At 51.6% G+C, this 26,478-nt stretch overlaps 1 protein-coding gene and 1 long non-coding RNA gene across 7 annotated transcripts in view; one reads left to right on the forward strand and one right to left on the reverse strand.

The window, feature by feature from the left end:
• LOC119624212 (uncharacterized) overlaps nt 1-8,838 on the reverse strand; it is a 23,175-nt gene extending 14,337 nt beyond the window's left edge. For all 4 annotated transcript variants that reach the window (XR_012089697.1, XR_012089695.1, XR_012089696.1 and 1 more), the window contains exons 1-3: nt 8,517-8,838; nt 5,841-6,008; nt 4,994-5,116 (exon numbers count right to left, since the gene is read on the reverse strand). This is a non-coding gene — a long non-coding RNA (uncharacterized lncRNA). The remainder of the gene's footprint in view (nt 1-4,993; nt 5,117-5,840; nt 6,009-8,516) is intronic.
• A 72-nt stretch (nt 8,839-8,910) lies between these two features.
• On the forward strand, nt 8,911-25,204 carry HEYL (hes related family bHLH transcription factor with YRPW motif like). Of its 3 annotated transcripts, XR_005240225.2 has the most exons (6): nt 8,911-9,056; nt 15,931-15,997; nt 17,063-17,146; nt 18,339-18,420; nt 20,686-22,941; nt 23,316-25,204. XR_005240225.2 is itself a non-coding variant. In XM_007979301.3 (5 exons), the coding sequence occupies exons 1-5, from the start codon at nt 8,977-8,979 to the stop codon at nt 21,357-21,359; spliced, it is 987 nt and encodes a 328-aa protein (XP_007977492.2). In that variant the 5' UTR covers nt 8,911-8,976; the 3' UTR covers nt 21,360-25,204. The 3 variants fall into 3 exon arrangements, 2 of the variants coding, with proteins under 2 accessions (XP_007977492.2, XP_037853360.1); XM_007979301.3 differs by having other exon boundaries at nt 20,686-25,204; XM_037997432.2 differs by having other exon boundaries at nt 8,930-9,010; nt 20,686-25,204.
• The last annotated feature ends 1,274 nt before the right edge of the window (nt 25,205-26,478 follow it).

The following is a 26,478-nucleotide window of genomic DNA, read 5'->3' on the forward strand; positions in this document are numbered from 1 at the left end:
GCAGAACTATCTGTTTCTTACAGAGCCAAAAAATACTGGTTCCCCTCACTCCACTGTTTTCTGTTCTGGGCAGGGGAGGCACGAGTGAAATATTCTCATCCACATCTTGCAGAGGAAGAAACTAAGTCTTAGAGAGGGGAAGTGACGTGTCTGAGCACACACACAATTAGATTCAAAAAGGAAACTGAATGACAGGCTGTTTCTCTAAATTCAGTGCCATTCCCTCTGAAACACCACATTTCACCTGACTTAATCTGTGCCCTAGCTCATTTGAGTTGCTACAACAAAATGCCATAAACAGGGTGGCTTATAAATCACAGAAACTTATTTTTCAAAGTTCTAGAGGCTGTGAAGTCCAAGATCAAGGCATTGGTAGATTTGGTGTCTGGTGAGGTCCCCCTTCCTGGTTCATATATGGTACCTTCTAGCTGTGTCCTCAAATGGTGGAAGGGGTGAGCCAGCTCTCTAGGGCCTCTTTTTTTTTTTTAATATTTATTTATTTATTTATTTCTGAGGTGGAGTCTCGCTCTTGTCACCCGGGCTGGAATGCAGTGGCGCCATTTTGGCTCACTGCAACCTCTGCCTCCCAGGTTCAAGTGATTCTCCTGCCTCAGCCTCCCGAGTAGCTGGGATTACAGGCATGCGCCATCACGCCCAGCTAATTTTTGTATTTTTAGTAGAGACGGGGTTTCTCCATGTTGGTCAGGCTGGTCTCGAACTCCCGACCTCAGGTGATCAGCCCGCCTCAGCCTCCCAGTGCTGGGATTATAGGTGTGAGTCACCACACCTGGCCTGGGGCCTCTTTTATAAGGACACTAATTATAACGACATTAATCCCATTCATGGGCTTCTACCCTCAAGATCTCATAACCCCCCAAAGGCCCCACCTCCTAATATCATCACATTGGTGATTAGGTTTCACCATATTAATTTTGGAGAGGCATATTCAGACCATAGCAATTTGAATCTTCATTCTTTTTTTAAAATTTAATTTAAAGTTTCGGGATACATGTGCAGAATTTTTGAGGGGTTTTTTGGGGGGTTTTATTTTTGAGACAAAGTCCTGCTCTGCCATGCAGGCTGGATTGCAGTGCCACTTGAACCCAGGAGCGCGGCTCACTGCAATCTCCGCCTCCTGGGTTCAAGTGATTCTCCTTCCTCAGCCTCCCAAATAGCTGGGATTACAGGCATGCACCACCACACCCAGTTAATTTTGTATTTTTAGTAGAGACAGGGTTTCACCATGTTGGTCAGGCTGATCTTGAACTCTTGACCTCAGGTGATCCAACCATCTCGGTCTCCCAAAGTGTTGGGATTACAGGCGTGAGCCCCTGCGCCCAGCCTAGGTTTGTTACATAGGTAAAGGAGTGCCATGGTGGTTTGCTGCACCCACCTACCCATGAATCTTCATTCTTTCATTCCTCTGGCAAAGTTCCCCTTAGAAGCCCTATGAAGCTCCAAGTGGTATAAAGCTCATCCCAATGTGAGAATAATATAGCCACAGCCCAAGGCTATGAACTTGTTACCTGCTTGCTGGGTGATGTTGCAAAACATGTACCCTCTGTGGCTGCCAGGAGAGTGCATAACTCACATCTCCTTCGAGAGAACCTGCTGCAAGGAGCATGATTACCCAACAGCCTGCAGCAGCTGTCCCTCTGGGTCAGGCCCAGGAGCTAGAGGCCAGGGCGTCTTCTTCGCACTGTGTGCCCAATGGCAGGGACCAGGCCCTCCCCCAGCTCCCACCCCCACCCCCATGGCCATCTGACTTCGGGAAGCTCAGTCCCTCCCCTCCCACCTCCCCCAGTGTCCTTGTCCTGCTGACATCACGCACACACGGAAGAGAAATATGCAAGATTCCAGAGAGGCCAGACTGTGGGAACCAGGACAGATGCTGCTGGCCCTGCCCACAGGCTGCCACGCCTCCAGAGCCTCTGGGTGCTGCCAAGGGGACTCTGGAATGTACCCGAAGCTTCTGGCTTCCTCCATGGTGGGCCACCCCCCAGGGCCTGGGAAAGCTAGGGAGGCTCTGAACACCCAGTCTGCCATTCCGCCCCTGCGTGGCTCCTGCGGGACTTGTACTGCCTCAGTGTAGGGGTGGGAGTGTATAAGCTTCAAGACAGCAGGGCCAGCCCAGCTGCTTTGCTCTCAGGGGCCCAGATAAGTAGAGCATGAACTCTGCAGCCCAGGGACAGGGAAGGGAACCAAACCAACATGTTTATCACCTTACTTAGAGAAGGAGCTTGGAAGTGTGTGGGTGTACATGCATGTGTGTGTTATAGACAGACAGACACAGACAGATGGTCCCAGCCCCCACCCTCGCTAGCCCCAGGGGTAGCTTGTGTGCCGCCTGCTCTGCACATGTGGCTCCCAGCAGCTGCACATTCCGTCAGTGACCAGCTGTGGCAGCAGCTGTGGAGGTGGAAAGTGAGCGCCCGATGGGTCCCAGAGGAGCGGGGGAGGAGGGCAAGGGGAGGACAGGAAGGGCCTGGGATGAGCAGGGGGTGGGGGGAGGGGGAAGCAAGGAGGCTCAGACTGTTCTCAGGATGGAACAGGGAACAGGAAAGTGGTGATGGGGTGCCTGACATCTGGGCGTGGCACAGAGAGCTTGCAGAGGTCCAGGACAGGCCCAGCACACCCCGGCTAGGTCTTGCCATGTGGGTGGACCAACATGAGTGTAAGGAAAACAACTGGGCAGTTGGATCTATGGGTCTGAACCTGAGAAAAAAAGTCTGTATTTGAGATATAAATTAGCGAATCGTTTGCTCACAGAAGGAAAAGCCAGGGAGTAGGTGAACCACCTAGGGAGAGAATGGATGGAGACAGAGGCCGAACCCAAATATAACATTAGAGCACCCACTCTCCACAGCAGACATTGCTGTCTGCATCTTACCTCACTTAACCCTCACAACAACCCTGTACAGCGAGTGGCTTTGGTATCATCCCATTTTACAGATGAGAAAACCAAGGCACGGAAAGGCCACTCTTGTCCTGGCTCACTTTCTATCTCACTGTGTGGCCCTGGGGATGTTTCTGTCCTTCTCTGGGTCTCAGTGTCCCTAGGCTCAAAGTCAGGACAAGGTCCTGCAGAGGGAAGACTGAGTGGCACCTGAGTGCTCCAGGCCCCTTCTTCCCCCTACTTCATCCCGGGCCATGGGCCGGGAAAGTCCTTGTATGTCTCTGCTGTTTTTCTAGGGGCCAGGACAGACATAAACTATTCCACAATTAATAACCACCAACCACCACCCTGGGCATCTCCATGCCAATCATCTCCTCTGAGACCCCCCAGATATCTCCACCATGCAGCAGTTAGAAGCTCGGTGCCTGCCCAGCAGTGGCCTCTGGAATCCTGTTCCAGTGTATAGTCTATGTGCAAGACAACCGTTCAGAGCCCAGGCCGTATCAGTTTAGTGATGTGAATATCAGCCTCGAGAGCAGACGGGGCTGACCTAGTGTGGGCTCAGTGATAGAGAAAGTATTGCTGCAACTGAAACCCGTCGCTGAAAATCTCCAGCTCGCTCAGCTCTGGGACAGAGAGAAAGGAGCAGAGGGTAGAATAGAGGGCCCGTCTCGTCCTCCCTCCCTTTGGATTGAGGCTGCCTGCTACTCCTGGGCCTCTCACCTTTTTCCTTACTTCTGACTCCCTCTCTATCAGTGAGCAAATTCCTCCTGAGGCTCTACTGGTCCCTGGAGTTGCGTGGGGTGCCCTCTCTCATGGACCTGCCCCTCTTTTTTCTGTTTATTTTTTCCCCTTAGAGATGGGGTCTCACTCTGCTGCCCAGGCTGGAGCGCACTGGTGCAATCAAGGCTCACTGCAGCCTTGACCTCCTGGGCTCAGGTGATCCTCCCACCTCAACCTCTTGAGTAGCTGCTATTATAGGCTATTACTGTGCCTGGCTGACGTGCCCCCTTTTTAAACCTGCTTCCGCAACCCTCCACCCCAGACACTTCCCAGTCCATGGCATCCTGCCCTTGCCTCTGCCTCCCTTGCCTCTGTTCATTCATCCCAAGGCATCTGTGACCTCCTGATCACACTTCTTTCCTCTTAGAGCCCCTGGACTGGTGACTAAGCCCTTTTTCTCAGCTCTTGGTTGCCTTGGTCCCTGGTGCTCCATTCTCGCAGGATTCTCCTCCTTCTTCCCAGAGAATCTTTGGTTATTGTTTCCCAGGGTCCTAGCCTAGGTTCCCCTCCCTTCTGGATCTGCACTAGCTCCTTGGGATAGCTATGTCATGTACCCCATGTCTTCAGCCACCAAATCTCTACCCCAGCCCAGACCTCTCCCTGGGTTCTCCTCTTGGGTGTGCCCTAGGTCTCACAAACAGCATGTCCATAGTGAGCTCCTTCCCTTCTCCAGTGTTTCCCATTGGTGCTCATCACCTTCATCCATTCAGTCACCCAGACAGGAACCCAGTATCACTCGAATCCAGTCCTTATTGCCTGGCCTATTTTAAGAGTCTCCTGATTGGTCCACCCAGCTCTAATGCAGGATGCAGTGGTTACCAGCATGAATTCTGGCGCCAGACTGCCTGGGTAGCATCCTATTTCTACTACTTAGTAGCTGTGTGATTTGGGGTAAGTTACTTAACCTCCCTGTGTTTTAGGGTAACTTATGAAGAAAAGAGGTTTAATTGGCTCACGGCTCTGTAGGCTGTACAGGAAGCAAAGTAGCAACTGCTTCTGGGGAGGCCTCGGGGAGCTTCCAGTCATGGTGAAAGGCAAAAGGGGTTGAACAGGCACATCACATGGCAAAAACAGGAACAAGAGAGGAAGCAGGGGAGATGCCACACACCTTTAAACACCAGATCCGTGAAAACTCACTATCATGAGAACAGTACTAAGGGGATGGGACTAAACCATTCATGAGAAATCCACCTCCCTCACCTCCCACCAGGCCCTACCACCAACATTGGGGATTACAATTCAACAGGAGATTTGGATGGGGACAGAGATCCAAACCATATCACCATTCCGTTGATATTCCATGCTTGTTCCTACCTCAGGGCTTTCCACTTGCTGTTCCTTCTGCCTGGAATCCTCTTCCCTCAGATCTTCTCAGATTCCCGCTCTGCATTCGGGTCTTTGCATAATGATTCATCCTCAGAGAGGATCTCCTGACCCCTAAGTAAAATAGCCACCAATCCCCCAGTTACCCTATGTCTCTACTTCACTTTATCTTATTTCACAGCATCAATTAATATCACTAACATTACATTATATGTGTTGCTATATGTTCATCGCCCAAAGCTCTGGCCCCTGCAATGTGAGAATGGCCAATCCAAATGGCAAGAAGACTCTCGTGGGTGGGTGGACAAGGCAGAAAGTGGTTGGGGATGAAGTTGGAGAGATGGGCAGGGGCCCGAGCTTAGGGGATGGTACCTCAAGTGTGCCCTCAACTGTCCTGGCATGATTATTAGTATTGCCTCCTTTCACTCTCGTGGGTGCCCAGGTTATTACAGCCATTCTGTGTATAGGGCATGGTAAGCAGTTGGCATTTTATTTCAAATGGGACGTGAAGCATGTGGACAGTTTTGAGCAGGAAGTGACATGATCTGACTGGCATTTAAAAGGATCATGACCAAGTCCTTGAAACACTCTTTTGGCTCCTGCCCACACCCACACACACACACTCCACTCTGGGCCACTGCCCTTTCAGTCTTCTCTGGCAGCTCTTTCTCTTCTACAACCTTTAAATCTTGGAGTTTCTCCAGACTAGTGGTTCCCAGCTGGGGGCGATTTCTCCCCCAAGGGACATTTGGTATTTTATCTGGAGATATTTCTGATGGTCACAACTGAAGTGGGTATAACTGACCTCCAGTGGGTAGATGTCAGGGAGGTTGCTTACCATTCTACAATCCACAGAACAGCCCTGCACAATACAGAATGATCTGGCCCAAAATGCCAGTAGTCTCGAGGTTAAGAAATCCTGCACCAGATTAGTACCATCCAACAGGAACATCATGGGAGCTGAATAAGCAGTTTAACATTTTCTAGTAGTCACATTTTTAAAAACCTAAAAAAAAACAAGGGAAGTTAATTTACTAATATATGTTATTTAATCCAATATTTATAAAATATTATCATTGCAACATGTAATCATAACAAAAAATATCAGTGACATAGTTGACACTTAAAAAAATTCTGGTGTGTATTTCATACTCACTGCACATATAGCAATTCAGACCAGTCACATTTCAAGTACTTAATAGCCATAGGGGGTTCGTGGCTATTATATTGATGGCATAGCTCTAGGGTCAGTACTACATAATATATCACAATGTTTAAGAGCTGCATAATTGGCTGGGTATAGTGGCTTACTCCTGTAATCTTAACACTTGGGGAGGCCAAGGTGGGAGAATTGCTTGGCCCCAGGAGTTGGAGACCAGCCTGGGCAACATAGTGACAAAACAAAATTTTTTTTTTTTTTTTTTTTTTTTTTTTGAGATGGAGAGTCGCTCTGTCGCCCAGGCAGGAGTGCAGTGGCGCAATCTCGGCTCACTGCAAGCTCCGCCTCCCGGGTTCATGCCATTCTCCCGCCTCAGGCTCCCGAGTAACTGAGACTACAGGCGGCCGCCACCACACCTGGCTAATTTTTTGTATTTTTAGTAGAGATGGGGTTTCACCGTCAGGATGGTCTCGATCTCCTGACCTCGTGATCTGCCCACCTCAGCTTCCCAAAGTGCTGGAATTACAGGCATGAGCCACCGTGCCCCGCAAAAAAAAAATTTTTAATTAGCTGAGCATGGTGGTATACACCTGTAGTCCTAGCTATTCGGGAAGCTAAGGTAGGAGAATCACCTAAGCCAAGGAATTCAAGGTTTCAGTGAGCTATGACAGCACCACTACACTCTAGCCTGGTGACAGAGCAAAACCTTGTCTTTATTTTAAAAAGAAGGGGGAGTGCTGTGTAAGGTAATAAAGCCTAATGTTTTGGCTCTGGAACTGAACTGCCTTGTTAAATTCCAGCCCTTCCATTTATTGCCTGTTGGCCTTAGATAGAGTTACTCTACCTCTCAGCCGTCGTTTCTCACTTGTAAAGTGGGGATTATAATATTACTACTTTATAGAGTTGTCAAGGATTAAATGAGTTCATATTTACAAAACACTTAGAATAGTTTCAGGTTTTATAATAAGTGCTCACCAAATGTTAAGTATTTAGCTAGGCTCCTGCTCTGTCTCCATCCACGTTTTCTGAGTGATCCCATCTGCTCCCATAGCTTTAAATGCCATCAATTACCTAATGACGTCCAAATTTAATATCCAGCTGAGACCTCTTTTCTGAACTCCAGACCCTCTATTTAACTGTGCACTATATTTTGATGATCCAAGACATCTCACATGAAACGTCCACCACGGAGCCCTTGACCTTCCCCTGCAAATCTGCTTTTCTTCCAATCTTTGCTATCTCAGTCAATTACACAGGGCAGACATCCAGGAGGCTTTCTTGACTTCTGCCTTTCCAGGGAATGCATAGCGCATGGATTGTGCAACTCCTCTGTTGGTTGAGGTTTCCACTGACTGGCATGTGCTTGCGGAAGTGATGTGAGTACTGAGGGCATTTGGAATGAGAGTCCACAGTTGTGGCTGGGGCGACCACCAGGGCTTCCTGTTACTGATCGCTCATGACAGTTGCGCCTACCAGTATGTATTCGTAAGTCTGTCTGTGTGTATGTGTTTGCATACCTGGCCACATGGTTGTGTCTGTGGATGTGTGTGGAAGGGGGCACAGGAACGTTCTTTCCCATTAAGTAATCAAGTGTCCCCCAGCAAGCAGGCCTTGCTGTGGGGGTGGAAGCACAGTTATTCTCAGATGACCAACCCCATTCTCCCACTTGAAAGGGTGACTTCCCTCAGGGCCTGACCTGGTAGCGGGCAAAAAGGAAGACTTCTCTCATGTCTAACCCAGCACACCAAGACCTCCTCTATCTCCTCTTCCCTGCCCAAGAAGTCCACCTCCAGGATGCTCTCATGCAGCTTCCTCTGGAGCCTTGGGAGCTTCTCTGAGGTACTGGGTGCCTGAGGATGACCCGTGGAATCTGAGAACTTCCCACGAGTCCCCCTCCCTAAGGACAGGGCAGCTAGAGCCCTCCCTGAGTGAACAGGTTGGTGTGTTGTCAGAAGCAGAGGCCCCAGGAAGAGAGGCTGGAGGGTGTCTCCCCTTTTCCTCTCCTTCTCCCACTTTGAGGCCCTGCCAGAGCGTCTAGAAGGAGCCCTTTCCTGGCCTCCTGGCCTCCTGGCCGCCCAGGACAACTCGACCTCTGGTGAACTGGGAACTGGGAACTGATTCCCAGGGACAACCCACCACTGCCACCAAGCCAGGCCTTTAGGGACCTCGGTCAGAGCCCAGCTTTCTCAGACGCTGTGGCCACAACTTCAGCCGTCCCTTTTGGGGGTGACTGCCACCTCTCAGAAGTGTGTCTTCCCCTTGCCCCCACCACACTATTCCACTTGCTTCGGGCCCCTATGGAGGAGCTGCTGGGGAATTCTTGTTGAGGATCAGGCCCCAACCACCCCGACTAACCTCGACAAACCTGATGTGTCTGCTGCCTCCAGAACACCAGGAGGCAGGAGCGCGCGGGGTTGACCCTTGCGGAATCCCAGGCATCGAAGCGGCGCCTCTACAGGCCAGCAGCGCCCAGGTGACCCAGGGACAGACGGGGACTCCTGGCTTCCCCGCCGGGCCTCCCAGGGCACCTGCCCAAGGCCACCCAGCGCGCGGCAGCCGAGACAGCGGAGTACGGCCGGACCTCCCAGCCGTCGGTGAAGGCGGCGACCGCCCAGGGCCTTCCCACGGCTCGGCGGCGCGTCACCGCGGGGGCGAAGGGGCGCCTGGGCGCCCGGGGCTGCGGCGCAGGAAAGGGCCCTGGGAAAGGGCGGCGGCGGTGCCCCTGAGGCGGGGCCGGGGCGGGGCCGGGGCGGGGCCCGACTTCCCGACTGGGAGCCCTAGCCGCGGGGCTGAGACCCGGCAGCCTGCGTTCGCCATGAAGCGACCCAAGGAGCCGAGCGGCTCTGACGGTGAGTCCGATGGACCCATCGACGTGGGCCAAGAGGGCGAGCTGAGGTAAGGGCCGGGATGCGGAGGCTGAGCACGCGGAGGGCGAGCGAGGTGGGGGTCGGTCCGATGGGCTCACCGAGCAGGCAGGCCAGCCCTCCAGCACCGCCTGGGCAGAGGCGGGTGAGCGCGGGGCCACAGGTGTCGGCGTGTGGGGCGTGTGTGGGCTGTGCCTTTACACGCACGAGTGCCTGGATCCTGTGCGCTCTCCGTCGTGCAGGGCTGGGGATGCCGGCACGGGGGATCTGGTGGCTAGTGGGTTATCATCTATCGGTTGAAGTGGCCTAGGGGAGGCCACTGGCAAGGAGTTTTCCCTGGAGATTCTAGAAAACTCTCATAGACTGATGGTACCCTAGCCCCTGTCCGAAATCTGCTGACGATGCAGAGTAACCCTATTCTTTCCCAATTTTATCCTAGTTTGGATGTAGTTTTCATGTAGTCCACAAATTATTTCAGGAAGAAGAAAACTTGTCCTCCTTTGAGCAAACTGGACTTTGGATTTAGGGTCTTAGTATTGAAAAAAATAATAAGCGACTTGCAAGGGCCTAGACTCCATTTCCAGTGTGCCTCCTATCGTGCCCCCCTGCTGCCAGTGTCTTTCAGCTCCTGGTAGACAGTCTGACCTGCTTCAAACCTGTCGAACAAATTGCACTTGTATAGTTCTGCTACCTCGCAGTTCTGTGAACTGTCTAAGCTTCAGTTTACTTATCTGTTAAATGAGCATTAATAATAGAACTAAATTCATAGAAGTATTGGGAAAACCAAATGAGGTAAGTATGTCAAGGGCTTACCACAGCACATGCTTAGGCACACACCATGTGATTCCCAGCACCCTGAAAGAGCTGCAGGGCTGATTGGGAGTCTGAAGACCGGGGTCTCAGCCCCAAATCTGCCACCAACTCACTACGTGGTCTTGGGCCATTGGTTTCCCTGACAGAGTCTGTCCTGAGTCTGTTTCCCCATCAGTAAAACAAAGACAGCAGTGGAAAAGAAAGGGATACTTCATCTCTCTTGGCTCATCCAGACTTGACTCTCTAGAACAGAATTGGAGGGGAATTCAGTTAATCCTTCCCTCCTTCCTTCCTTCCTTCCTTCCTTCCTTCCTTCCTTCCTTCCTTCCTTCCTTCCTCTCTTCCTTCCTCTCTTTCTTTCTTTCTTTCTTTTTTTTTTTTTTGACACAGTCTCACTCTGTTGCCCATGCTGGAGTGCATTGGCATGATCATAGCTCATGGCAACCTTGATCTCCTGGGCTTAAGTGATCCTCCTGCCTTGGCCTCCCAAAGTGTTGGGATTACAGACATAAGCCAGTGTGTCGGGCCCAGTTAATTCTTAGGAATTCTTAGGGATATTTTTGAGGACATTTTGTAATTTTAGTGCTCTCCAGTTTTCTGAGATCCAGGGATCCTGCCTCAGTCACAAATCCCAGGAAAATGCCATAATAGATATTCCTCTTGCATCCTGTACATTTGTTTTTAGGGTGTATAATACAATTCGCTATGCAACATATCAGCCTTTCTTAACTGTTTAACAGAAACTGCTATTTAGAGAAGCAGTTATCTTAGCCTGTGCCTGTTAAGGGCCAGGAAAGGGCACAGCACCATGTGGTGGTGTTGGTGCGGGGTCTCAAATTCAATGGCATTGGGTCTTCATAGATCAGAGGCACAAAATTGATGCCAGAGAACTAGGCTGATCAGAGCTGGCTTCTGTCCTCCACAAGTTTGCAGCCCAGTCAGTGACCTGCCAGGTCATAAAAACACCATGGACAGGATGGAAAGGAGACAGACTGTAGGCTGTGAGGGCACTTAAGCAAGGAGAGGTCACTGTCAACCAAAGATGGCAAGGAGGGCTTCTTGAAGATGGTGGCATCTGGGCAACTGCTCACATGAGGCATAAAGGATCAGTAGGCATTTTTTTCCTATACATATAGCATTTCCTATATATACAGAGCCCATTTTTAGACACTGTCCTTAGAGGAGCAGACCCCTCTGAGGAGAGAAAGCAGTTGGACATCTGGCAGAGGCTGACTTATAGACGCCTCTTTGTAGCACTCACCAAAGGGCCCTCCCCGCCAGCAGACATCAATGCTTCAATTCAGGGAGCACTGAACGATGCCTGCTGTGGCCCAGACCCCGGGCTGGGCATAGGGGGGCCAGATGTATCCTGCTCAGCCTCTGCCCTCAGGGAACTCTCAGGGAAGAAGAGCTTCATGTACACAGAAAGCAGATAAACACTGACAAGGGCTGCAGGACGGAGGCAGCCAGTCTCTCGGGGTTAGGGGCAGGGCGCAAATCCCCTACACTCAGAAACATAAGAGTAAAAAGCAGAGTGTGTTCCACCGTCACTGTGGGCATCTGCCTGGTGGCAGTCCTGCCACATCTGTGAAACTTACCCACAGAGCTCTCATCTGAACCTGGCCCCCTGACACAGGATGAGTCTAAACTGAGAGGACAGCCTCTCCTCTCCCTTTGCAAATGTCTAATGAGCACCTGCCACATGTCAGACCCTGGATCAGGGTCCTCTTCCTGAACAATATAAGGTGGTGGCCTTGGAGTCAGATAGACCTGAGTTTGAATCTTACCACCATTAACTTTGGCCAGTTACTTTTACACCTTTCTGAACCTCAGTTTTCTCCCTTTCAAAATAGGAATGCATTAGCATTCCTGCCTCACAGGATAAGGTTTGATGAAGTAATGTACATAAAGTTACATAACTCCCTGCTTTGATACAAAGTAACTTCCAGTAAATGTTGCTGTCAAAGCGGTCACCATTCAGTTGGGGGGGGCAACATATTTATGAGACAGCATGGTCTAATGAAAAGACCAGAAGTCTGAAGACTGGACTTACTGGAGTGATTCTTAACTCCAGTGTCTGTCACTCCACCTGTAAAATGATTGTTTTTCCTAAATGTGAAGTGGCCCAAATAATACTTCACTCACAGGGCTATTGTGCAATAAATTAGACAGATAGATGTGGAAGTGCAGTATAGAACAAAAAGTACTGGCTCCAAGATCTACATGACGGGATGATGAATATATGGGGTGCACTGGCAAAAGCCCCAGATTAAAAGCCACTTAAGACCGGGTGCAGTGGCTCATGCCTGTAATTCCAGCACTTTGGGAGGCCGAGATAGGCAGATCACGAGGTCAGGAGATGGAGACCATCCTGGCTAACATGGTGAAACGCCGTCTCTACTAAAAATACAAAAAATTAGCCAGGCATGGCGGCACGTGCCTGTAGTCCCAGTTACTCAGAAGGCTGAGACAGGAGAATCACTTGAACCTGGAAGGCAGAGGTTGCAGTGAGCTGAGATCCCACCACTGCACTCCAGCCTGGGTGACAGAGTAAGACTCCATCTCAAAAAAAAAAAAAAAAAAGCCACCAGACACTAGAACTGACTGTAGTTCTGGATTTTCCTCTAATTTGCTATGTGACCTGGGGAAGATCCCTTCCGCTCTGAGTTTCCTCATTTTACAAATGGACTCAGTTCTCTCTGAGATCCGTTCATTTGGAACATGGTGATTCTGCCTTTGGCTGACACAAAATGATTAGGGTCATCTGCAAGGGTTCCACGGGGGAGTTCCCAGGGGAAGTCAGCACTGAGGGTGGTCGGGACCACCTGGAAAGCTTCTCTGCTATAAGAGACTGCCCCAGAATTCTGGCCAGGAGCCACTAGAGGCCTATGGAACAGCTCTTGATGGTCAACGTATCTTCTCTGGGTCCATGAAAATCTGTGTCATTTTCAGATTCTCAGACAAGAGAATCCCACACCTCCTCCCACTGTCAGGGCCAGATCATGGGCTGGAAGGGAGCTCTGGCTGGGCTCTTGGGAACTTTGAAAATAAGGGGTCTGGAAGGCTATTCAGACAGACAGGAAGTAGGAATTAGAAGGGAAACAATGCTGAAGTGGAGCCAGAAGATGCGGATTCCCTGCTGGCTTTGCTCCTTAGCAGCTGGGTAGGCTGGGCAAGCTGCTTTAGCTTCCTGAAGCTCAGCATTCTCATCTGTAAGATGGGCTTTTGTAAGGCTCAAAGGAGGGAAAGACACATAATGTTGGGGCCAAGAAAACTGTAATGTGAGGTTTGCCTCTGAGATATGGGGAGAGGAGAAGTGGGGGAAAATAATACAACAGGGAGAAGCTGACCAGGAGATTGGAAAAAGGGATCGCAGCACTGCTTTGCCCTGAAATGGGTGCGTCAGCCTCCAACAGATGGTCCCAGCGGAGGGATCAGGCTGAGAGGCAGTGACGTGCGCGAGGCTAACCCAATACCCAAAGAGACGCTTTATCAAGCTGGGGGGAACAAAGGTCGTGTTTCTTAGTGTGTCTTGGCTCCTGGGGCTTGTCCCCAGTGAACCCGTGAGGCTTTGTAAACAAGCTGCCCCATAGATCTCAGGATCTGGCCATCTGAGCCTGGACCTAGCTTGCTGGGCCCTCCCTCCTAGGAGCTATTACAGACTTCTTACCAGGTCTGCTTGTCCAGATGTTTGGGTGGGAGATATCCTTTTCCAGATGTGTCTGGACAAAGCCAGGGACATAGCAGTAGGATTTGACAAATGCTATCTGGTCTCTTCTGCAACCTTCTCTGAGCAGTTGATGAAAATGATCCAAATTCAAATGCCAAAAGGGTAGTCACATGGGCTGGGACCTTTCTGGTAAGTCATTTATGCCCCCATTCCACAAAGTCCTAGGCCGTAGATTTTATGGTACTTAAGTCTCTGTTCCCCAGTGATGCCAAATACATGGGTAAGAGAAGAAAGCTCTACCATGAGTTCTGCTGTATTCGAAGCTGCAATAGTGAATGTAACAGACGTGGCTCATGGCCTCATGGAGCTTACGGATTTGTTGGAGAGATAGACATCAATCAAATAACCATATAAAACAACAAATTGGCATAAATGCTGTGAAAGCAGGGTGCTAGGAGAGTATTGAGCAGGGGATACTAGTGGGAGGAGGAATGTTAGAAAAGGCTCCCCAGGGAGGTGCCATCTGAGTTGAGATCTGATGAATTATAGAAGTTATGGGGTAAAGGGACTGGGGCTTGGGGTGATGGGTGGACCAGAGATGGTGGACCTAGGTTAGGGGATAGTATGTGCAACTGCAGAAGGAGTTAGTGCATTCATAGGCTGGAGCATACAGAGGATGAGGGTTGAGTCTGGAGGGGTTGACAGGGGCCAGTTGGACCACCTGAAAGATGGTGGCCTTGATCTTAAAAAACACTGGGGCCAGGCGTGGTGGCTCATGCCTATAATCCCAGCACTTTAGGAGGCCGAGGCGGGCAGATCACCTGAGGTCAGGAGTTCAAAACCATCCTGGCCAACATGGTGAAACCCCATCTCTACTAAAAATGCAAAAATTAGCTAGACATGGTGGTGGGTGCCTGTAATCCCAGTTATTTCGGAGGCTGATGCAGGAGAATCACTTGAACTGGGTGGCAGAGGTTGCAGTGAGCCTAGATCATGCCAGTGCACTCCAGCCTGGGCAACAGAGTGAGACTACAATCTCAAAAAAAAAAGACAAAACAAACAAAAACACACTGGGGAGCCACGGAGGAGTTTTAAGTGAGTGATATGATCAGATTTAAATGATCACTCTGCCTGCAGTGTGGAGATAGGCTTGTAGAGAGTCAAAGAGGTTGTAAAAGCACCCAACAAGAAGCTCTTGCAGTCATCCAGATGAACAATGATAGAGGCGTAGCATTGAGAGAAGTGGCGGAGAGGAAGAGGACAGACATGAGATGTATTTTAGACATAGTGTGGGCAGGTTTGGATGAGGTGGGGGCAAGGAGGAGGAGGAATCAAAGACAGCATCAGCTTTCCACCTTGCAGAAGCGGGGTACCTTCACTGAGATGGGGAACCCAGGGGCAGCAGGAGCAGGTGTGGGTGAAGTCCAGCTTGCAGGTTCCTGTTCAGATGTGTGGCGTTATGTCTTCCATAATGGCAGGGGAGTCACCTTGTTTGTTGTTTGTTGGTGCAGTGTCTGCCCACTGGAGCTGAGCTGAGGGAGGGCTGGGGTCTGGCTGAGTGCACCACCACCCACCCAGGCCTGAATAAGGCCTTAGAAGTGTTGGCCAAATGAATGATGCCTCAGTGGACCCAGCGAATCCTCACCATTCTAAGAGAACTTCTGAAGCAGAAAACCTTAAGAAGGGTTAGCAGTTGGGCTGGAGATTATTTTGGTCAGAGTCTGGGCAGGAAAAGCTCCCCCCAGGGTTGAGCCTCTTCTCTGTAATGGGAGCTCCTGGGGTGTGAGCAAACATCCATCATTCAACCGGGGCTGCAGAAGGAAGCCACGGAGTGGGAGGAGTGGCCGAGGCTGGGGGGACGGGGCCTTCTGGGAGGCCAGGGCAGTGTCCCAGAGCATCCGAGAAGGGCCTGTGACCCAGATGCCGCCTCCCCTTCGCCCCCGGCCGCACCGCGTGGGAGGCGGCGGCAGCTGCAGGCGGGGCGGAGGGCGGGCGGCCGGCGCGCCCGGCCCGTGGGAAGCAGCGGCATCTGCTCTTTCCACGCTCGTTCCCAGCGGCTCCCTCTGAAACCCAACCCGCCCGGCCCAGCCCCGCCGCCGCCGGCCAGTGACCTCGCCCGCCCCGCCCTCGGGGATCGGGTTGCAGGAGCCGGAGCTAGCGCGCCGCGGTGCGCGGTTCCCCGACGGCCGCTGCGAGGGGCCAGGGGCGAGGGGCGAGGCCGAGCAGGTCCAGACCAAGAGCCCAGAGTGGGCCCAGAGTGCTTGAGAGGACTTGACCTGGGTTGAAATGAGTCCCCGGGAAGAAGGGGAGAGCAAACCCCTCCTTCCAGGCCCGCCCTGCGGCTCCTCCTGTCCCAAGGTCGGCCCAGGCCAGGGAGACGGTCCCCCAGCCCTGAAAAATCAGCTTTTCTTTTCCTTTCCAGCCAGATGGCCAGGCCGCTGTCCACCCCCAGCCCTTCGCAGATGCAAGCCAGGAAGAAACGCAGAGGGGTGAGTGTCCGTCTCAGCCTCTGAGTTGCCCAACAAAGGGTTGCCATGAATCCCCTGCAGTCTGGCGGGGAGAACCTTGGGCAGAAACTTCACCATGAAGCTAACTGCCTGGGTTCAAATCCTTGCTCTGGCACTAGCTATCAGGGTGATTCCCGGCAAGCCTCTTAACCTCCCTGAGCCTGATTTGCTCCTTTGTGTAACTGGAATAATGACAGGGCCCACCTCAAAGGGCTGCTTTGCAGATTAAGTGCATTAATGTAACAATAGCAGACACACAATAGGCCATTATGATTGTTGTTCCAGCCTGCCCCCCATCCTATCTTCTGTCTCGTCTCTGAGTCCAGAATTTTCATCCCCCTCAGTGTGCCAGGATGGGGGAGGGGACAGAAGGATCCCCGCTTGCCACTGTCATCTGTCCGTCGTGTTCAGCCCCACTTTCCTCCCAGGATGCAGCTGTGCTTCCGCACTGGGAGTCCAGACACTTGGGGTCTGGTAGAGAGCAGCCTGACACTCACTGACTGTAAGCCCTTAGGCAAACCACTTCCTTCCAGCCTTCATTTTCCTTATCTGTAAAATGAGGTCAAATCTGTCCTCCCAGTGTTCTGCTACCAGTATCGTGAGGGAAGAATGAGGGTATGTGAGTGGAAGGGCTCTGCAGCTAGAGAGAGCAACACGTGGGACTCTCCACACCATCTCATGACTTCACAGCTGACAGGGTCTCCCTCCTGGCCAGCGGGGGCCTCCAGGGCCTGCTCCTGCACCGTGGCTGGTGTCCTCATTCTGATTGGCTGTGCCCTGCTGTACCAGCGGTTAAACATCTTGAATATCACCCCTATAGACCAAGACAAGAGGTCTGAGTTGTACTCCCAGCTCTGCACTTTCTTGCTGTGTGACCTTAAGCAAATCACTGTCCTTCTCTGGGCCTTGGTTTTCTCCACCATAAAGTAAGACTAGATTGATCTCCCTCACAAAAACACTGTGTGGGTAAATATGAGTTGATGTCCATCAAGGCACTTTGGAAACTGATGACGCACCTGTGAGTAACTTCTTGTCATGATTGTTTAGATCATAGAGAAACGGCGTCGAGACCGCATTAACAGTAGCCTGTCTGAATTGCGACGCTTGGTCCCCACTGCCTTTGAGAAACAGGTATGTGACACTGCTGATTGTGCTAGAGGAAACACTGTGTGGGTGGCAGATAAGGTTCGTTTCTCGTGGCATCTCTCGTTGATTGGTAGCAGCTGCCTGAGATGCTGTGTTCATTTACCAATATCTGTCACTGGCCAGCGTAAGAGGAATGGAAATTTATATTTAGGTGTCTCAGGTGGCTTTATGTCCATCATCCCATTGAATTGACTCCTCAGAATGATCCCGAAAGGTAGGGGTTATTATGCCCATGGCACAGGTAAGGAAACTGAAGCACAGAGAGGTGAAGTAACTTATACCAGATCACACAGCTAGTGAAGAGCAGGGCACAGGGCTATGTGATTCTCAAGCCCCCATCCGTCTGCACTACAGACATTTCCAGAGTGATTTGAAAGTAGAACAGGCTGCTCAGAGAGTGAGCGCTCTGCCATCGAGCGTGTTACGGTGGGGGAACTACAGTGGGGAATCAGGCAGTGGGCTCAGCCTAGGAGATTCTCACCCTATGCACCAAGGCACAGGTCACAGGTCCTCTGCCTTCCCTTATGCTGGTGAGAACAAGTCAGTCGTCCCACAGATGTTCACTAAAACCGTCACAGGACCAGCCGTGAACTAGACCTAGTATCTGCCCTCAAGGGACTCCCATGGAGCGTCTGATCTTCAGGCTTCACCTGGGAGGCTTAGGAAGCATTTCCCAAGAGAGTAAAAAAGGAAGAGAAGTAGTCTGGGGATAAGATGATGAGCTAGATCTTGGGCACATTGAGTCTGAAGTTGGATTCCCGGAAAAGCTGGTTTAAGAGGCATTCATTCTGACGATGGCGGTTAAAGCCATGGAGGTGACAAGCCCCTCTGCAGGGAGCAGCAGAATGCGAAGTAACACAGAAGGGACACTACTGTGCTAAGAGATGGCAGATCAAGAGGCATGGTGAAAGGAGAGCCCAGAAACAGTGCTGTCGTGCAAGTCAAGGGAGGAGTGGTTTCAGGAAAGATGATCGGCAGCCGTACAGTGGACAGGTGGTCTGAGAGGAGAACTGAAAAGAATGTTCTAGATTTGGAGAATTTGGCCAAAGCAGAAGCCCAGTTGCAGGCAGCAGTGGAGTGCGAGGAAGGTGAGAAAATCAAGACATTGAGTGCTGATGACACCGCACAGCGACATGGTCAGCTGGAGGCTCCACCCTTCTGTCTTCTGTACCCGCAGGGCTCTTCCAAGCTGGAGAAAGCCGAGGTCTTACAGATGACGGTGGATCACTTGAAAATGCTCCATGCCACTGGCGGGACAGGTACCCATGCTCTTCTCTTTCAGGCGTCATTCATACAACAAATATTTTGAGACTGGGCCCTGGGGATACGTTGGTGAGCAAGTCCATACGCTGCCCACTCTGAGGAGCTCGGTCAATGGAGGGAACATTTGCAAAGCTTCTCTCTCTCCTTTCAGCATCTCCCTCTCCACTTTCAGGGTCTCCATTTGGTGAAACCTTTTCCTCAATTCAGCTCCCTCCAGTCTTAGACCTGGGAGGTGCTTTCTTCTGTAACAGACTGTTCCTATGGGTCCCACCCTTCCCCAACCCAGGACCTCATTAAGGATTTGCCTGAATGAGCTAATTCTCACTGGGATCCCAATCTGACCCCCTGAGCCCAGGGAGGAGCGTGGTATCCTACCCACTGGTCTAGCCTTCTGGGCTGTTGTGGGGTCCTTGGCAGTGCTGGGGTGACATATCATGCTCACCACAAATCTCAGGATTGTAGCAGGACACAAATTAACTCATTTTGTTATTTTAAGCCCATCAGTTACAATAAAGTAATGGAACAGTGGCTTTAAAGACACTTCCAGGCCGGGCATGGTGGCTCATGCTTGTAATCCCAGCACTTTGGGAGGCCAAGGCGGGTGGATCATGAGGTCAGGAGATCGAGACCATCCTGACTAACATGGTGAAACCCCGTCTCTACTAAAAATACAAAAAATTAGCTGGGCGTGGTGGCGGGCACCTGTAGTCCCAGCTACTCAGGAGACTGAGGCAGGAGAATGGCGTGAACCCGGGAGGCGGAGCTTGCAGTGAGCCGAGATCGCACCACTGCACTCCAGCCTGGGGGACAGAGCGAGACTCCATCTCAAAAAAAATTTTAAAAAGGCCGGGCATGGTGGCTCACGCCTGTAATCCCAGCACTTTGGGAGGCCAAGGTGGGCAGATCAGGAGGTTAGGAGATCGAGGCCATCCTGGCTAACACGGTGAAACCCCATCTCTACTAAACACAAAAAATTAACCAGGCATGGTGGCGGGCGCCTGTAGTCCCAGCTACTCGTGAGGCTGAGGCAGGAGAATGGCGTGAACCCAAGAGGTGGAGCTTGCAGTGAGCCAAGATCGTGCCACTGAACTCCAGCCTGGGCAACAGCAAGACTCTGTCTCAAAAAAATAAAAAATAAATAAATAAATAATAAAAATAGAAAAAGAACAGCAAACACAGAAAGGTGAGGGATTTGCTTGAACTTACATGGCTAAGTGTAGAGTAGAGTTGGTTCTTGCCCACAAGTTGACCTGGCTCCAAACGTAGTCTCCAGCTGAGCTGTTCCTCTGTGGGGGCCATGAACCAAGGACCAGATATTTGCTGCCATCGTCATGAGACCAGTGCTGGCTTGGGTTGTTCTGTCTGTCTTTGCCCAGAAGGTGGCCAAGAGAGGAACAGGTATGGAGAGGCAGTGAGGATGTGAATACTTGTGCAGGAAGTTCACGTGGTTATCCATCAAAGAGAGGGTCCCTGGCTGAGCAGCTGAGGATCACAGTGGGGTCTTGCTTTCCAGATTGCCTTTTGAGCCAAGGGACAAACTCAGATGCCAACAGGGTCAAGCCAGTAATATAAGTGATAGCTAATTTTTCATTTATTCAGCATTTTCTGTGCACTATTTTAATTTCACCCTCACAACTCTATACAGTAGGCACTGCTATATCCCCATTTTACAGCTAAGGAAGTTGAGGCACAGAGAGATAGAGACTTGTCCACAATAAGGCAGCTAGTTAAGTAGCTGACCCAGGATTTGAACCCAGCTCTCCTGGCCTCTGACGAACTCACACATCACTGCTACACTATGCTGCCTTCTCCAAGGGGCCTCCTCACTCTGATGGCTGCTGCTGCCACCTCCCTTCCTGGGCATCTGCCCCTCTCAGCAGGCAGGGTTGTTCTATACCTTCAAGTGCACAACCTTTCATATCTGTCACGTATTTACTTCAATGAAGTTATCTTGGCCACAAAGTTTTTTCTTTGCATTAATCACGAATTGTGATGCAAGCAATATTTTACATTTTATAATGCTTCATAGTTTAGTGAATTCATTTGATCATTATAACCCTCCACCCTCCACCCTCCACCCCAGGCAGGGATTTTTGTTCTCACTCTGCAGATGGGGAGACGGGCTCAGAGAGTCAGGGTGACATGGCCAAGGCTGCCCAGGGAGTGAGTGGAGGAGGCAGGTCCAGAACTCAAACAGACAGACCGAGGCCCCAGGCTTCTCCCCACACCTGGCATGACCTTCATCACTCCTCCCTTCGCAGGATTCTTTGATGCCCGAGCCCTGGCAGTTGACTTCCGGAGCATTGGTTTTCGGGAGTGCCTCACCGAGGTCATCAGGTACCTGGGGGTCCTTGAAGGGCCCAGCAGCCGTGCAGACCCCGTTCGGATTCGCCTTCTCTCCCACCTCAACAGCTACGCAGCCGAGATGGAGCCTTCGCCCACACACACTGGCCCCCTGGCCTTTGCTGCCTGGCCCTGGTCTTTCTTCCATAGCTGCCCGGGGCTGCCAGCCCTGAGCAACCAGCTCGCCATCCTGGGAAGAGTGCCCGGCCCTGTCCTGCCCAGCGCCTCCTCTCCTGCTTACCCCATCCCAGCCCTCCGAACCGCTCCCATTCGCAGAGCCACAGGCATCATCCTGCCAGCCTGGAGGAATGTGCTGCCCAGTCGAGGGGCATCTTCCACCCGGAGGGCCCGCCCCCTAGAGAGGCCAGCGACCCCTGTGCCTGTAGCCCCCAGCAGCAGGGCTGCCAGGAACAGCCACATCACTCCCCTCCTGCGATCTTCCTCCCCCACACCCCCTGGTCCTATAGGGTCCGCTGCTTACGTCTCTGTTCCCGCCCCCAACTCATCCTCCCCAGGGCCAGCTGGGAGGCCAGGGGGAGCCATGCTGTACCACTCCTGGGTCTCTGAAATCACTGAAATCGGGGCTTTCTGAGCTGCCCCTTCACCACCCCGCCCCCAGGAATAAGGAAGGTTCTTTCACCAGGAGCCCAAAAAAGGGCACTGCCTTTTCTGCTTTGCTTCCTGGACTGGCTCATATGTGAAGGCACATTCTCCAGCCATCAGAGGCCCCCTCCTCCTCCAGCCCATCTCTCCTCCTCGCTGTTATCCCAGCTTATCCACCCAGCTCTCCTGGAGCTGTTCTGGTCTCAGAGGCTTGGTTCCATTCCTCACCTGCACACATGAGTCCTGGGAGTGACCCTCAGAGCTGCGCCCAGACCCCTCTCCTGCCCTCTGCACACCAGCAGCAGGCATGAACCTTGGGTCTGGGAAAAAGCTTTAACCTGAAGGGCACCAGGACCCAAGGCAGGCTGTTCCTTGGAGCGGTCAGACCCCAGTCAGGAGCAATGACTGACTGGCTGCAGCCTTCCCACGCCAAGAGGCTGGAACATAGTGTCTGCCTCGCTTCCTGGAGATAGTAACTGAGCAGGGGCCACAAAGAGGTCTCCTGGGAACCCTGTCTGCCCCTGCCCACCTGTCCTTGGGCCACACCATCACACTGAACCACAGGACAGACCCTTTCTCCACCACAGGACAGACCCTTTCTCCAAGGCCTGGAGACTGGGGGCCCAGCAGAGCCTGCTCCTACCCTCCTCCCAGCAGCAGACACCCACCCTCTCACTGACTAACAGGTCCCTGCACACAGCTGGCCTGATAAACGCAGCTGGGAGGTTTCTAGGCAGCAGCAAAACTCTGTGACAGGGTGTCCTCACACCAGGCCTTGGACAGCTCTCCCAGACAGGAGCCAGGGTTGAGCAATGGAGAACTCAGCCCCCCACATCTTACAGTCACCATCCTCCAGGCGTGTGGTCCCTCCCCATTGGGTGCACACAGTGCAGAGGGGCTGTGGCCCCATGTGATGGTGTGCAGAGAGGAACCTCTTGGGATTCAGCACCAGACGTCTGTGCTGCCTGGTTTGCATCCGGCTCACAGAGCCCAGACTGCTGGAACAGCCAAGGGCTGTCAGGCTGGACAAAAATAACTGCGAGGAGGGGCAAGAGAAAAGATGATTCGAGGCACCTCGGCCCTTCAAGGTCATACAACGGGTCGAGGGCCTGAGATCCTGTTCACCAGGACTCCACAGAGCTGGCTCTGCTCAGAGACCATTTCATTCCTCAGCTCCACCCCAGGCCACTTTTTCTAATAGAGGAAACAAATGGTCCAGCGATCGTTCCCAGCAGAACAGTGGAGACTGGACTGACACCCAGTGGGACCAGTGCTGCCACACCAGTTGATAAAATGCAGAAACCCTTTTGTACTCATTGGTAAATATCTACTCCCCCAAGTGACTCCAAGTGCCCCCCCGACTGCCTGGCACTTCCCCCAGGACTCCTACAATCTGGTTACTGCCTGGCAGATCCAAGGCTGTGGAGTCCCAGAGCCAGCAATTCACTGGTGCTCATTCCACACTGGTTAGATACTTCAGTTGTCACCCCTGGGAAGATTCTCCCACCTCCTCCCTTTGATGGAACCACCCTCCCCAGAGGCTGCATTGAGGAGACTCCATGGACTGAAAAGTGAGTTGCAGAAACCCTGGGGAAAAGAGCCCTTTCAAAGAGGTGGATAAGAGGGAGGAGATCATTTGAGTGTCCCAGAAAGCTATTTTGAAAAGACAAACTCCTCAAGGAGGGATAAAGAGGAAAGCACCTCTTTCATTTTTAGTGTGAGCTAGTTCCATCAGACTGCTGTCCTCCTGGACCCATCTGAGATGTGCAGTAGCAAGGAGAGGGGGAATCATTTTAGAGAGTGGGTCATTGGCAGGGAGTGCTCCTGAGGGAGGCAGAGGGGAGACTGAGGTAGAAGGAAGACAGGACTCACACATGCTCCCAGGAGTGGGGACAGACAGAGGAGGTAACAGAAGGCAAAGGCCAGTTTCCCCTTTATCATGAAGGGGCCCACTCAGGACAGGAACAAGGACAACTCCTCCTCCTCTTCCTCTTCCTCCTCCTCCTCCTCCTGCTGCTGCTGCTCCTGGGATACCAGGTCAGTGATGTAGTCTTGTAGTTTGGCAACTTCCTAGCCTGAGCATCCCTAGTGGGGCTGTGGGAAACACATTTCCACGTTGCATGTATGCAACTCCAGAGAATCTGTGACGCCACTGAAATGAGGTGGGAATGACCCAGTACTTTCAGCATCTTGGCTGAACTTGCTTTCATTGTCCCTGGGATATTGTGGAAGGAAGGGTGACTGTGTGATCTGAATCCGTGGTCAAGGACTTGCATCTTCTGTTTCTATCCCCAAGCCTTCCTGGGGTCTCCAACTCCTACCCCATTGCAGCGGTTGTTGCGGACATCCAATAAAGATTTTTTTAGTGCTTCTGGAAACTTCCAGTAGATTCTACCTCTAAACTCTCTCTGGAGTCTGTCCACTTCTGTCTGCATCCACAGCCAGCCTGGCCAGGCCACATCAACTCCCCCAGATCAAAAAGGTCTTCCCTCTTGCTTTGTCAGTCGGTTCTCAGTAGCACCAGAGAGAACTTGAAAGCTGCAGGTCATATCATATCATCTCTGGTTTGAAAACCTCACTCTGTTACCCTGTTATTCTAAAAGTCTTCCTGTTTTGGTCCCAACCTCACTTCCAGCCTCATTTCTTGCCAGTCCCAGACTTGCTACCTGAGCTTCTGCCACCTGGCTTTCCTTCATTTCCTCGACATTCCAGCCTCGTTCCCACCTCCAGCACTTTGCATATGCTGTTCCCTTTGCCAAGAATGCTCTTCCCCTACCCTGTGCATGGCTGAGTTCTTCAGACCCTCAAGCCTTAGCTTCAGAGTTGCCTCCTCTAAGAGGCCTTCCTTGAGTCACTGTACTTGAGGAGTTCATCTATGACAAGGCCTCTGTTCTTTCCCTTCATGGGGAATTTGCCACTGCATATCCCTTTGTGTAATTTACTTGTTGGTTGACTGTCCCTCCCACTCGAGTGTAAGCTCATGAGGCCAGGTGCCATGCCTGGTTCACTCTCCACTCTGTACCCAGCATTGAGCACAGGGCCTGGCCCATAGCTGGCATTCAATAAATACTTGTTGAAGAAGTGAACTGAGAAGGTGAGAAATCTTCTGGACTCATGCTGTGGATGGTCCGGGCCCCTCTAGGGGGTGAACCCCCTGCTGGCCGACTTTGCGGGGAGGCTGCAGAGCAGAGTGAGAGCCAGGGCCAAGGGACTGGAAGTTCTGGCAAATGGCCAGGAGACCCTGGCCAAAGGCAAGTGCGAGTGTCCACTCCAAGTGCACACTGACAGCTGGGAGCAGTCAAGCTGTCCTGCCAGCAGGCATTGCTCTCCACCCTTGGCTTGGCTGTCTGATGGATTCGGCTCGCAACAAATCCAGCAAACACAGAGGTCTGCTCCGTGCTAGCCAGGCACAGTGGAGCCAGAGCTGGGAAGGACATAGTCACTTTGAGTGGGGGGCACACCCTCCATCAAGATGATAGTTTGGTGAGATGAGAGTATGGAGGTTTGTTGGGAAGGCTGAAGGGAACAGAGTTGGGGTATGTGACCCTGCCCAGGGTGTCAAGGGGGTAGGTGGTTCTAGGAGGAAGCTTTCCAGGAGGAGGAGGAAAGGAACTATTCTATGTGCAAAGACCTGGAGACCTCATCAAGGAAAGCTGTAGATGTTGGCTCTGAGTTGAGCATGGGCCCTCAGTGACAGGGTGAGAGGTGGGCTAGCCTGGGCACTGAAGCCAGACTTCTTTATTAATGAGTTGTATGTAGTCTTGGGCAAGTTACTGAACCTCCCTTATCCTCAACTTTCTCATCAATAAATCAGAGAAGATGCAGTAATGGTTACTATTGGTTGAGTGATAACTGTGTACCAGACACTGTAGCCAATGCTTTTCTTGGAATCCCATTTTACAGATGAGGAAACTGAACTAAGACATCGTCTCCTAAGGTTGGGTGGTAATTGAATGACATAACACATGTAAAGCTCTCAATAGAGTGCCTGGGTCGTATGAACTGCTCCACCAATCTTAGCCATTAGTGTCATTAATGAGAGGAGGCTGGATCCAAACTGTGAAAGGCTGGGAGTGTCATGCAGAGTCTGGGCTTCAGCCTCTAGGCAGTGACAGCCCTGGAAGATTTTGCCAAGGGAATGCCAAGGTGGGACCTTGTTTAAGAAACTTGGTTGGGTGCAGTGGCTCACACCTGTAATCCCAGCACTTTGGGAGGCTGAGGCGGGTGGATCACCTGAGGTCAGGAGTTCGAGACCAGCCTGGCCAACATAGTGAAACTCCATCTGTACTAAAAATACAAAATCAGCTGGGCATGTTTGTGCACACCTGTAATCCCAGCTACATGGGAGGCTGAGGCAGAAGAATTGCTTGAACCCAGGAAGCAGAGGTTGCAGTGAGACGAAATTGCACCACTGCACTCTAGCCTGGGCAACAGGTGAGATTCCATCTCAGGAAAAAAAAAAAAAAAAAAAAAAAGGAAGGAAGGAAGGAAGGAAACTTGCACTTGGAGTGATGTGGGGTGACCGAGGAGGAGCAGTGTTCAGACTGAATTTCACCTATTCATGGGAAACACTTAGATGCTATTTAAAAATATTGGTGGCCAAGCGCCGTGGCTCATGCCTATAATCCCAACACTTTGGGAGGCCAAGGTGGGCGTATCATGAGGTCAGGAGTTTGAGACCAGCCTGGCCAATATGGTGAAACCCCGTCTCTACTAAAAATACAAAAAGTAGCTGGGTATGGTGGTGTGCACCTGTAGTCCCAGCTACGTAGGAGGCCGAGGCAGAAGAATCACTTGAACCCAGGAGGCGGAGGTTTCAGTGAGTCAAGATCACACCACTGCACTCTAGCCTGGGCGACAGAGCGAGACTCTGTCTCAAAAATAATAATAAATAAATATAATAAAAATAATAAAAATAAAACTCTCGGCACCCAGGCCCCAGAGATTATGATTTCACTTGTTTGGGTGGGGCTGAGGCACCTCATCAGGAGGTGGGAAGAAGGGTTGGGATTTCTTTCCAAGCTGAGGTAGATTGGCATTCAGTAGGTGACTGGACTCCAACCTGTAGGCCTGGAGAAGGTTAATGCTTTCTGAGGAGCAATGCATAA

The sequence above is a fragment of the Chlorocebus sabaeus genome, chromosome 20 (genome assembly GCF_047675955.1).
Source record: "Chlorocebus sabaeus isolate Y175 chromosome 20, mChlSab1.0.hap1, whole genome shotgun sequence".
NCBI lineage: Eukaryota > Metazoa > Chordata > Mammalia > Primates > Cercopithecidae > Chlorocebus > Chlorocebus sabaeus.

Bases quoted from the DNA above. Each gene is read 5' to 3' on its own strand.
- HEYL (XM_007979301.3), top strand. From the start codon at position 8,977: ATGAAGCGACCCAAGGAGCCGAGCGGCTCTGACGGTGAGTCCGATGGA. The intron at 15,998-17,062 runs GTGAGTGTCCGT...ATGATTGTTTAG, and splicing joins CCAGGAAGAAACGCAGAGGG to ATCATAGAGAAACGGCGTCG. The intron at 17,147-18,338 runs GTATGTGACACT...CTGTACCCGCAG, and splicing joins CCACTGCCTTTGAGAAACAG to GGCTCTTCCAAGCTGGAGAA.